The sequence below is a fragment of the Tyto alba genome, unplaced genomic scaffold, assembly GCF_018691265.1.
Source record: "Tyto alba isolate M040663 unplaced genomic scaffold, T.alba_DEE_v4.0 Super-Scaffold_21, whole genome shotgun sequence".
Lineage (NCBI taxonomy): Eukaryota > Metazoa > Chordata > Aves > Strigiformes > Tytonidae > Tyto > Tyto alba.
Genome location: NW_024881295.1, coordinates 17,213,888 through 17,226,002, shown reverse-complemented (window position 1 = coordinate 17,226,002; position 12,115 = coordinate 17,213,888). Strand labels below are relative to the sequence as shown.

The window sequence follows — 12,115 nt, the reverse complement described above, 5'->3', positions numbered from 1 at the left end:
AAATAGTTTGAGACTTTCCTGTCAGCACTCCCCTAATTGTTTTAATTTTAAACATACTTATTTTTTTTTAAAAGAAACTGTTAATGTGGTACTAAAAATAGTTCTGAACTATCTAGTAAAGATTATTTAACTTGGACGTGCCTCTGAAGTTCAATGACAAACCTTCAAAAACTAATAAAACCAGTAGGAAAGTAAAATGTTCCCATTTTGGTATGTTGGTAGTTGAAAAATACTGTAGAACTCATTTGTCTCTAGAAAATGAGTTGGGTTTTGTCAGCTGAAGTTTAGAAGGTAAAAGTAAACAAACTGGGAAGTTGCTTAATAAACACCACAAGCTGTCCAATAGAACTGATTTAAAAATAGAATGTTATTTCTCAGCTTTGCAACCTTATACTGTCAGTGCATACAGCAACAAAATTAGGATCTGACACCTAAGAATCCAGCTCGGAAAGCTTCAGATAGACTGCTTTGAGTAGATGTGGTTTATAGCATTTCTTCAATTTACCACTTTTCTATTAATAAGCTGTCCCCAGTGTTTGTGAAATTTAGGTAGTCAGTGTGAGTATGGAATGAAAATAATCTTTTTCTTACATAAATTTCAATTCTGTTTTTTATTCTTTGGCTATTTCACATCCCTGTTTGAAATCTGTGCTTTTTTTACTGCTGTCTTAAAAGTGCACTTTTAGCAAGGATACTGTGCAAGGAAACTTCATAGAAAAATACTTCATTTTAATTTTGCGGTTTGATATTCTCTATGGTAAAACTGAAAAAAGAGATGAGGTTCCATGAATCCGAAGGCCTGTTAGGAGTTAACTGAGAGTTGAGTTTGAGGTATATAAAAAGAAATAGTTGGAGTTCAAATAATTTGTTGCTTATTTTCTTCTTAATCCCATTCTCCTTTTCCTTAGCATCAGCATCATGTGGTGGAGAGAGCAGTGCTATGGCCACCACAGCCGGAGCCGGTGTTCTTCAGATGGGACGGTTTCAGGTAGGAGATGTTAAACTGATGTGGCTGTTGATACAGGATCTTGGAGCAGTTCCTGCGTAGTGCCAGCTCAGTGTGCCTCATGGTGGGCTTTTCTGTTGGGAGAAAATGTCCACGTTGAGCTTGTGAATGCAGGGCTTTGTGTAGGTGCTGTTTTCATTCAGGGCAGAGATTGCACTAGATTATGCAGGTCTGGAAGTGTGACTACAGCATTTCATCATGTCAGGCCTTAGCTGTGTAACTGTTGGCCTTGGTCTTTAATGTTAGCTTGTTTTTGGCTAACAGTGCTGGGATCTGCACTGTATTATGTCCTATTTGTGAAGGAAGTCCTTTCTGAATCTGCTGTGCTTCTTGGAGTTAATCCTCTATATTACTTAGAAGTACTCTTTTGTGTGGCAGTGCGTTACTTGAAAGGAAGCAGTAGCTTGCTTTGTGGTATACCAAGGAAACAAGTTATTTTTCCCTCTCAGATGCATCTTACTATTCAGGTAAATAAAAGCATCATGTTAAGGAAGAATTAAGAAAGTCTGCATGACTGCATGTCTATTCTAGGTATCCGTGGCAGTGGATGATGCGCTAAAAGAGGGTGACAAACCTGAAACTAAGCCGGTGCAATTTGAAACCACCTCCACTGATTCTTCATCTCTTTCTGGCAGTAGCCCAGAGAGTACACTGGTAAAGCAGGCTGGCAGTCGGAAAAGCGAGGCTGTCGCTGACTCTTCCTTGGATGTGGTAGATGGCATTCCTCAGGCAGTTCCTGTCCTGCAATTACCGGTAGATGTTGGGCAGCCTACTAAGGTAGGGCGCTTTCAGGTAACGACAACGACGGATCAAGTGGGTCGCTTTTCGGTGTCAAAGACTCAGGATGAGGTCAGCTGTGCAGAGAAAGAGCCAGTGACGCTTCCTCTCTCTGTGGGCTTGGAACAAGTTGCTTCTTCAGCTGCAGCTCCGAAGAAAGAGTTGGAGTCAAGGCAGTCCCCACACATGAATGGTCCGTCCTCTGAACCGGAGGCCGCCTTCTTAAGTGGGATGGCTAAGGATTTGGATGACGGCTCGGGGAGCCCAGACTCCCTCCAGCCCCTGGGGTCAAAGATCAGCCTCCCCGTTCAGAGCCTCAGCAACTCATTCAACTCTTCCTACATGAGTAGCGACAATGAGTCGGATATTGAAGATGAAGACTTGAAATTGGAACTCCGTCGGTTACGGGAGAAGTAAGGCTTTTTTCCTTGTGTGGTCATTTATGAAATAGGTGTAACAGGATTAATATGAATTTCATTTGTACTTTACTTTTCACAAAGAACAAAGTAAACTTTGAAAGACTCAGCCTTTGCTAAGTGTTAGGACCCATTGTCAGTGTTTATGTGGGAAGTAAGATTCGTTAGTGGGAAAGTAGTACACAGTTATTAGAAGAAAGGTATGCACATGCTTGCTGTGCTTAATTTGCTAACGTAGCTGTAGGTACGTATATGTAGATTGATTGCTCCACTGTGAATAAGACTGCAGATGTATAGAAGCTTTTGCATATCACTGAAGTTCAGTAGTTAGTGGGAATAGTGGTGTCTCATTTGAAAGTGACAGACAACTCGGCATTTCTAATACGCATTTCTGGCGTTTCTAATAGTGCTCCTTTTTCTGAAGAATCCTTGTAGGCTTGGAAAAAAATTTAGAAGTCAAGCAACGTGACCTACTAATTTATTTATACTGAAAGTTGAACTTTTTTTAGGGCAGCTGGGCAATTGTGAATCTTGTGTGTGCAACTGCTCTGAAAAAAACCCTAAGGCAATACAAATATAGAAGCCTCCCAGGCCATATGTCTCGGAAAATGAGTAATCTAGCTTTTCCTGTAACATTTGATCTTTTACAATTGGTGTATTTTTTTTTTTCTACTTCCTTTTATCCTGGTTTTATGATTACAACGTTGGGGAATTGTGTTGGAGTTCTAGGCAGGTTTAGAGCACAGTGGAAGATGGCAAGTGTTCTGCCATGTGTGTTCAGTGGTTATTTGTGGAAAAGACTTGTTTCTTCCCTCCTTAAATATTAATGAAAGTTTGACCAAAGAAGCTGGTCAAGCTTGACTGGAGGGCAGGGATTGTATGCATGCATATCTATGCTTACAGTTTCTGTAAGTCGTACTCTTTTGTAACTTGTTAGGCACCTTAAAGAGATCCAGGAGCTGCAGAGTCGCCAGAAACAGGAAATTGAGTCACTATACATGAAATTGGGAAAGGCCCCACCTGCAGTAATTATTCCCCCGGCTGCACCCCTTTCAGGAAGGAGGAGACGACCTACTAAAGGAAAAAGCAGCAAGTCCAGTCGTAGCAGCTCCCAAGGAAATAAAAGCCCCCAGCTATCAGGTAAGACTTCCTTCAGTTTTTTGAGTAGATAAAACGACAAGGTACCATCTGTCATTCTCTGATCTATGTCTTTGTCTCTCTGTCTTGTCTTTTAGAGGGGGGGGGATGTCCCAGTTCCTCCACTGCCTGGATTACTAGATAATTTCTGAAATTGCTTTTGCCATTTGGTAGTGTTGCTTGTGACTTTTTTGCAATCTGCTGAAAGGTGCTGTTACGTTGTTTTGTAGGAGCAGTTTTAAAGTTGTGATTTTGTTTGTTAGTCATAGGGCTTGGACTAAGAAAGTGTAAATGTACTGCATGGGGGAAAACTTAGATTTATTTTTTATCTTTTTTTTTTTTTCTATTTATTTTTTTTCTATTAAGATAAACTGTGCTTGTTGCCTACTGAAATTTGATTTTGCAGAATGGGGCTGATCTCTTCAGTCATCTTCGTAGATTTTTTTTTTTTTTTTTTAATGTCTACTTTAGTAGCACTTAAGCATGGTATTACTAGTGTCCTTACACTTCAGAAACTCAGTCATAGTTCATGGATGTTAAAGTAGTGATTTTTTTTTTTTTTTGAATGGAGTTGCAATTTTTTTGTACTTAAAAATTGAGAAACAGTTTCAATTGTCAAGTCTTCCTTTCTTATTAAAACCATTTTTATAATAAAGAGAGCTCAGAAAAATAGTTGTTTACTGTTTGAATGACATGGATGTCAGAGATGCTTGCTGGGTAATTGTAGATGTGTCTCAAGTCCTGTAGCATTGAGTAAACAATATTGGAGGGCCAGCGTTGTGAGGAGAAGTATGTGTTCCTGCTTTCTGCACATTCACTTTGGTAATTCTACGTCACGTCACAATTTCTGTATCCAGTCACCCTGGCTGCTCCCTTCTGTTTTGTTATACGATAGGGGAGCTATGTGTGAGCATGTGACAGTGAGCTAGCACAGAGTTGCCTTAAAATTTAAGAAGGAATTTTGTCTTACTGCTTTCCCCAGAACTGGAGTAGTTTCTGCCTCCCCATCTCTTGGCCAGATTGCTATGTTTGACCAGAGGATGATACCCTTTTTTCCACCCACCACAGCACTTCTTGTATCACTAGTGTAATAGCTCAACTGATCATTTAAGTTACCTGGTAGGGACTTCACGCCCTAGTAAATGTTCCAGTTTTCCTCTGTTCCTCTGTTTTCTCTCCTGACCCTTGGGAACAATAACAGAAGCTTTGAAAAGGACGTTGGGAAACTGAGACGTTGAACGACTTTTTGCCTTCCTTCTTCCTCTAGGCAATCTGTCAGCTCAAAGTGCACCATCAGTCTTGCCCCCACAGCAGACTCTTCATCCTCCTAGTAGTGTGCCAGAGACTGGGCAGAACCATTTGTTACAGCCCCTCAAACCTTCACCTTCTAGTGAAAATCTCTACTCTGCCTTTACCAGTGATGGTGCCCTTTCAGTACCAAGCCTTTCGGCACCAGGCCAAGGTAAGACTTTAAATGGAATTAGTGTCGAGTCTTGCACCTTTGTTGCTGGTGAATGAACTATCACCTTGATGACACTTGATCTTTAATACTTAGTGTAAAGTAGATTGGTAGTCTCCAGCCTACGCATGGAGGATGGTAAGGGTGTTTTTTGCAACTAGATTTCTACCTTCTCACATAAGTGAAGTGTGAGGTTGTTGAAGTAATAAATATATAGCACGTGGCCCTGTCTGCTGTAATGAAAGCACCAAAGAGGATACAAGAGTGCAGTACGGTGGTGGCAAGCAATGTTCTGCTGACCTGGGGGGAAAGTATTGACTGAAAGGATGAGACGACAGATGAGAAAAAGCGGTCAGAAATATGAAGTGAGACTAAGGAAGGGGCAGAGCAGCTTTGATGTTAACAGATAATTGAAATGGTAGAAAATTTCTGAAGACTCGGAGTCCTTTTAGACTTCCAAATTGCTTTGGCTGTTTCTGCCAATAGAATTTTTAACCTAATAAAAGGTGAAAAAGGCTTGTGTTCTGCAATTGTGAGTTAAAGAATTATCCTGGAATGAAGAGTTAGTGTAGGAGGATGGGATGGTAGGAATAATAAATTGTTCGTTTACTCAAGTTCTGGATTGCTTGTTAGTATGTTACCAAGTAATTTCTCACACGGCTCTGATCTATTTTGTAGGGAGGGCTCTTTTTGCTTGCCAGTCATTAAGGGGATGATAGCCCAATTCCTTTATGTCTCTGAACTTAGCTGTTCCATTTTTATTTTTTTTCCCCCAGAACATCTTTTTGAAAAGCTTTGCCATAGACTGAATACATCAACTCTAATATGTGTGCTTGCTGAAATTGGAAAAGTACAGACAGAAAATGAGAACAGACTTTTTGGAAGAATTTTCTATAGAGGTTTTTTTAATGAACTGTTTTGAGTATTTTGGAGCTACTTGAATCATCTCCCTGTATCTGGAGTTGTGCAGTGCTGTTTTATAATTGGATACTTTTGCCAGGATTTGGCTTTCCTATAGATTGCAACCTTACTGTTGGGTTATGTACTGGAGAATTACACTGCAAACTTGTCCTAATGCCTGGAGGTATTGGAGGGAGTCTCTTCACTCCGTATATTGTCTACATACTCTTTGGTCCACACTTTGAGGCTTATTCTTGTGTGTCATGTTAATGCATTTCACCCTTCCAACCTCGAGTTGCTAACATCTTGTAGTGGTGTTCTGTCTCTTCTCCTCTCCTTTCTCTGTTCTTCCCGTTTTTGTTTTCTCACAGGCTGTGCGAAGTTTAACTGTGCATCTGAGAGAGTGACGTTCAAGCCTGGTGGCAGGAGGACCCGATTTCTGAGTACGCCCTGCTTGGCTCTTTGTGTGTAACACCTTTACTCCTTCCTTGTCTGTTTTTCGTTTTGTCTTCCTTTATTTTTCTGCTGCTTGGATCCGTTTCATGCAGCCCATTCTCATCTGCCACCTTGTATTCCCTCTCATCCCATGGCTCAGCTGAGCTGCTCTTGGCATATCTTTAGAAGTTTGGGTTCTCATGTTAGGTATTCTCTGTTGTTAAACTCATAATAACAAGCACTCATTTTCTCTAAGCTTTTGGTGGAAACTTTCAGGATAGGTCAGAGAAATTACAGAAACTGGGGAAAGTGAGCAAGTTGTGGGTGCACGGGCATTTTCTTTTGGCCTGCCTTAGAAATTATGCTTCAGTGTATGTTAGCTGACATGAGACTTGGAGGGGGAGGTAGTCATTCTGGTGGACCAGCAAGGAAGAAAAGACTTGTTTTCCAAATTGTTCCTTTGCTGGACACTACTGTAACTGTGGTGGGGGGAGAATATGTTGACTTCCTCCAGCAGTATGCTTGCTGTGCCAGTTGGATGTGGTTTTTGCATGTTCTCAGCACTAGTGCTGATTACAGTGCAGAGCACTGATGCCACCTGTAGGCAGTTAATACCGACTTACATTCGTTAGCAGATGGATAGCTAATGATTGAAGCGTTGAGGGTTTTAAAAATACTTGGAGAATATTTTCAGGCAAACTCAAAAGATCCTTGCCTACTAATGGGCCCAGGTTTAGAAGTTTTTTACTGTGAATTGGAGATACACTAAATGTGCAACAAATAGCAGTAAAGGTGGGTAAATAGACATCTTCACACATCCTGTCAACCCTCAGAAGTTACCTTGCAGTTCTTTCAAAATCCTGTGTGAGTTTGCGCTTACATTAGGCCAGACACAAGAGAGCCTCAAACTTCTGATGTCACTGAAGTAATGATACGCTTGAGCTGAGGCTGCTGATGTGATGCTTTTTGTTGGGAGTGCTGCAACATCTCCCTTGCTGCTTCTGCAGGCTGGACCCTTTAAATGCCTGACGTTTGTTTCCCACCCTCTGGAATGAGGTGATAGGAGAAAGCTTTCAGTGCCGTGAAGAGACCTCGGGCGGCTGCACTGCACGTCAGCCCCACGCGTCTGTGGTGTCTCTCTCACTACAGCTACAGCTGGCAGCAGCTCAGCCGAGCCTGAGCGCTGTGTGCAGGAGCTGGCCGGGCCTTGTGCAGGGACAGCTGCCTTGTCACCCGCTCCATCCTCTGAGAAAGGGAGCGAGGCAGAGCGGGGGGAGATTCCTCTCCTGGCTGCTCAGTTTTGCAATGATACCTCTATTCCACTCCATTGGGTTTGAGGATATGAGTACTAATGGTATTTAATTTTTCAAACTGAGCAGCTTTAAATGGTCTTGCTAGGTATGTTAACGTGCAGATGTGCACTGACATCTGCAATGTCAAGATTCATGGCTCCTTTCTTGGAAGAAGTTAAATTCTTACCAAAGTGAACTTCATCTTTAGTTTGGCCAGTCCTTTTTTGGCGTAGGGAATATAAAGAACAGCCATTCTGTTTCTAGAATTGACAATGAACTGAATGTACGAGAGTATCATTTACTTATAAGGCCTTGGCTTGCTGCAAATTGACTGTCATCTGGCTAGAAGAGTACTTTGGCATGTGTATCTCTTGCTTATGGCACTGGTGCTAAGGGAAATGGATTGCTTTTGAAAAATGTGTTGCAGCTGTCCTGTAAAAGCAGGTAATGCTTGGCATGGCGCTGCTTGGCCTGGCACTTGGCTTACTGCCGTTTGCTTGCTTCCTGGAGTCTTGTCCTTGAAACGCTATTGCAGACTGTGGTGGAGAGTGACAACTGGAAAAGATGCTGGGTTAAAATCAGCAGTGTTGAGGAAACAGTGCAGTAATTGATGCTTTTAACTGTACAGCTGGAGAAACAGAGTGGTACAGCTTGGCAGGGAACATCTGAACTATTCCATGGATCTGTGAAAATAGGGTGACAAACTAAAAGCACTTGACCTATCAGCTAAATTGTTCTCATGTTCTAAACTGGTTGAACTTTGATAGTTGTAAAACTCTTCCTGTGTCCTGGCAAAAATGTAAGACGCGCTTGCTTTTCCTTTTGTGATAACAGCCAGTTGTGACATTACTGTCTCCTGACATTCTTCACCATGGTGTGGGAATTCTGAAGAATAAATGTAGGAGGCTGGACCTCTTCTTTTTCTGAAAGTACAACTCACTAAACTGTTAGACCAGTCTTGGGGTTTTTCCTAGATTGTCCCAGTAGTGACTAAAAGAGCCCTGCTGTGCTGTGTCCTCTGTTTCTCACCAAGCTTTTTGTACTGTGTGCTGATACTAAACATTTCTCACTGTTTCTCTTATCTTTAACAAATTACTCTCTCTTTGTGCTTCAGGGAAGATGGTGAAAAAAGTCTGTCCTTGCAACCAGCTCTGTAGTAATTATCTTATTTCTGTTACCTCCAATTCCCGATTGTAAAGCTATTCATCAGCTTTTTCTGGTCACTGAAGCCTTACCTCCCTGACTCTGTCTCCAGCGCAGCATCTGTCTGTCTGTGTTATGCCCTCTAACGTGTACTCTGTCCTTAGTATATTGACTAGTCTGGCTCTTACTCTTGCAGACAAGTAGAGGCAGGCAGAACCTCACCTTCACTGTGGAGCTCTTTGCTCATCGCTAACGAGAGCGAACTGAGCATCAGGGTCAGTTGCTCGCTGTAATGTGCTGGGGTTGTACCTCTGAGCAGCTGGTTTGTTTACAGATCCGATGGGCCTTGCCCACCTCAGTGATGGATTCAATTACAGACACTTCTTCAACGTTTTGAAAGAATTAAGAGTTAAGCCACCGGAGATCTCCAGTGTGTCTCCCAAAGCAAGAGATGTTTAGAAAAGCCTGTGTGTGCTCGTGTCATTTAAAACTGTTTTAAAGGTGTCTCTTGACTGCTGGTTTATGGGGGGCGGGAAAAATAAAAGGGCAGAATGGAGGCATTTAGGTAGAGGGCTGGAGAGAGAGAAGCCCGTTTCACTTCAGATCCTTCATGTCAGAGCAGAACTGGGGACGGCTGCTGTGACCGAGCAGGAATGGGGGGGGTCGTTTCCACTGAATGCAACAAGTTGAAGCGCTTCCTCTTCAGACTCTTCTGGATGGCAGTTTCTGCAGGCGGTGACTACGTCAGAGCTAAAATGTGAAATTCCTGAAAAGTAATTTTTTTAAATTGACATTACGTGGGGGCTTTAGTAATTGTATAGCTTACCTCTGATGGTGCAGGCTGGTCTGTCTGTGACCTGAGATAGGAGATTCCTAATAAAATTACTTTTGTCACAGCCTCCCACCTTTCCCACCCCGAACTGATCCGGTCCTTCTCAAAACCCTTAAACTTCATGAAATGATCTTCCACATCTTCAGCTGAATGCACTGTAGTATATACCTTGATTAATCCTGTCCCTTCGGTCGCCTGAGGAAGCTCTCCAGCCTAGGTCCAGGGTCCAGTGTGTTTCCTGATTGAAGTGGAACTGTGACATCTCAAAAGCAGAAACTGGTCATCGTGAAGAGGCTGAGAGCGAGCGTGTCAATCCCTGCATGAACCCTCATGGTGGAATGTGATGATTGCTGGTTTTGGCAGCTCCCACTGAGTACCTCTTTCTTGCTTTCGCCACATTTGTCTTTAATTTCACCTTTCCCATCATTGCTTTTATTAAATAATCATATTCCTGAGCCCTTTCCACATGGTGCATGCTTAAGGGTCTTGTTGTTTCACCGTAGATCTTCCTTGCCACCTTACAGTGTGCTCCTATTACCCTTCATCTGTGCTGCAGCTGCACACCCTGGTCAGGGAACCTCCTCCTTTCCTTTTCGTGCGTCCTGTCGCATGTGTCTGCCTGCCTGTAACCACTGCTGCCCCCCCTGCGGGCACCAAGACCCGGAGCCACTGCCATGCTTGAGCTGGAACTTGCGGGAGGGATACGTATCCTTCCCCCCTCAGCACCACTAGAGGCAGTAACACTTTTGCTTATTTGTCCTGCATAGTAAGTACGTCACCTTCCTAATTCACTCCTCGATATGAAGCATTCCTGCAGGGGTTTGGAGCCAGTTCTTCCTTTGATACAGTGGTTGCAAGGAATGTGGCTGATAGCCAGGGGAAGTGGAACAGATGAAGTAGCTGTCAGGCAAGAGACAGCAACTCTGTCATTTGGCCTTGGCGATAGAGAGATGATTTTCATTGCTGGCATTTTCGATGTTCCACTTTCAATCCGTTTTCTTCAGAAATGTCTGCCACAGACTCAAGTTTTCTTGGATTTCCCAGTTGCAGTCTTCAGAGTGAGCAAGTAGAAATGTCTGAGGAACTTTGAGAACCTAAGTAGGGGAGGCTGCGTGCTCACAAGGAGTGCTGGGTTTAGCACTGCAGCAGCCAGATTTTGATTTTGTTGTTTGGTTTTGTGCCAAAGGGATATGAAAAATCTAGATTCATTCTATCTTTACCATGTCCTTCAGAAAAAGTCTGCCCTAGTGGTTAACTGTCACTTCCACGTCTGTAAATGAGGATACTTTGCAGCACTGCTGGGAATTTAGGGTGCTTGGTAATAGACAATTTCTTCAATTCCTGTTACGAGGTCTGCTTTTGCAAAGCCTAAATTTGAGTGCAGTTGCTTCTTTATAAGTGTGAAGGAGATAGAGAGGCTATGCAAAACAAAGCTTCTAGATTTTTTTTTTTTTTTTATTTCTACAGGATAATGTTCAGCAAGCTTTCTAGCAGAACCGAAACCTGATATTTATGCGAAGGGTTTTTTGTGTTCTTGCAATCAACCCAGTGAATAGAAAAACTTGTCAAAGCATGTCTGAGGAACTAGTCTCATTTCTGCCTTCTTTAAGCTGTATTAGTTGTTTGCATCTGAAATGCTTGTTCTTCTGACATGGGAAATCTGAACATAATGGCAAAAAAATGTTTTCAGAGGCAAAAAGCAAAATTCAATGCAGTGCAGACTTCCCCTGCTGCTCCTGGCTGTTTGGTGGATGAGGACAGTCCCATCTGGTTATCCTCAAGAACATAAGTATGGCAGCTATTGGAAACAACAGTTGCTGTTTGTCACTGTGGCTTTTTTGCGTAATCTGGGTGAATTTTCCTCTTCATTTTACAAAGTGGAGATAATTTGCTACAGAGCAGCTGGCGATGCTGATCGTACTGCTCCTTATTCAGCATCCAGCATTGTCCCCCAAGGTGGAACTGACCTGTGCCAGCAGTGGTTGCTGCTGACTAAAAGGTGTAGGGTGAGAGAGTGACAGGACTGGATTGTCATTCAGAGCTGAAATCTAATCTCCTCTACTAGTCCCCTCTTGAGATGACTACTTGCAGCACTTCTTGAAAAATAAACACATCTGTGAAACACTCTTAATCGGAGCAAATGGCTGCAGGAGTCATTGTAGTTCCCACTTCAGTGTGTCCTGGAATTGAAACTTAGAATTAATCTGCATGGCATTTTAACTGGCTCTCTATTTGATGTACCATTACCACAGTTATTAAATTAACTAGAGAAAGATGATCTTTAACCTGAGTTTTGATTCCCGTTTTTTGTATTTGTAGGGACCAGCAGCACTAACACCGTCGGGGCTACAGTGAACAGCCAAGCACCCCAGGCTCAGCCTACTGCTATCGCCTCAAGCCGGAAAGGGACTTTCACAGACGACCTGCACAAGCTGGTAGATAACTGGGCCCGAGATGCCATGAACCTCTCCGGCAAGAAAGTTGGCAAAGGGCATAGCAGCTATGAGGTAAGATGGAATCCGTCAGCTCTCACAGCAAGAAACTGTCGGTGCTGTTGCTCTCACATCAGGGCTGGAGTACAGTTGCTACGTAGCTCGGACAACTGCTCTGGAAGCCTGTTAGCTGGGGCTTTAATATCGCCTGCTACGGAAGGGAAGGGGATAACTGAAGAGGAGGGCAGTGGTGTGTTCTTGTCAACACCCGTTGGGAAGGGCTTGT

General features: G+C 42.9%; 1 protein-coding gene across 10 annotated transcripts in view; it reads left to right on the top strand.

The window, feature by feature from the left end:
• WNK1 (WNK lysine deficient protein kinase 1) overlaps positions 1–12,115 on the top strand; it is a 105,521-nt gene that overhangs the window by 92,294 nt on the left and 1,112 nt on the right. For 5 of the 10 annotated variants that reach the window (XM_042795288.1, XM_042795283.1, XM_042795290.1 and 2 more), the window contains 7 exons: positions 909–988; positions 1,538–2,196; positions 3,137–3,339; positions 4,604–4,798; positions 6,067–6,159; positions 8,537–8,578; positions 11,717–11,904. In XM_042795288.1, the coding sequence (XP_042651222.1) occupies positions 909–988; positions 1,538–2,196; positions 3,137–3,339; positions 4,604–4,798; positions 6,067–6,159; positions 8,537–8,578; positions 11,717–11,904 (1,460 nt within the window). The remainder of the gene's footprint in view (positions 1–908; positions 989–1,537; positions 2,197–3,136; positions 3,340–4,603; positions 4,799–6,066; positions 6,160–8,536; positions 8,579–11,716; positions 11,905–12,115) is intronic. The other 5 variants (XM_042795284.1, XM_042795286.1, XM_042795285.1 and 2 more) reach the window with 5 other exon arrangements.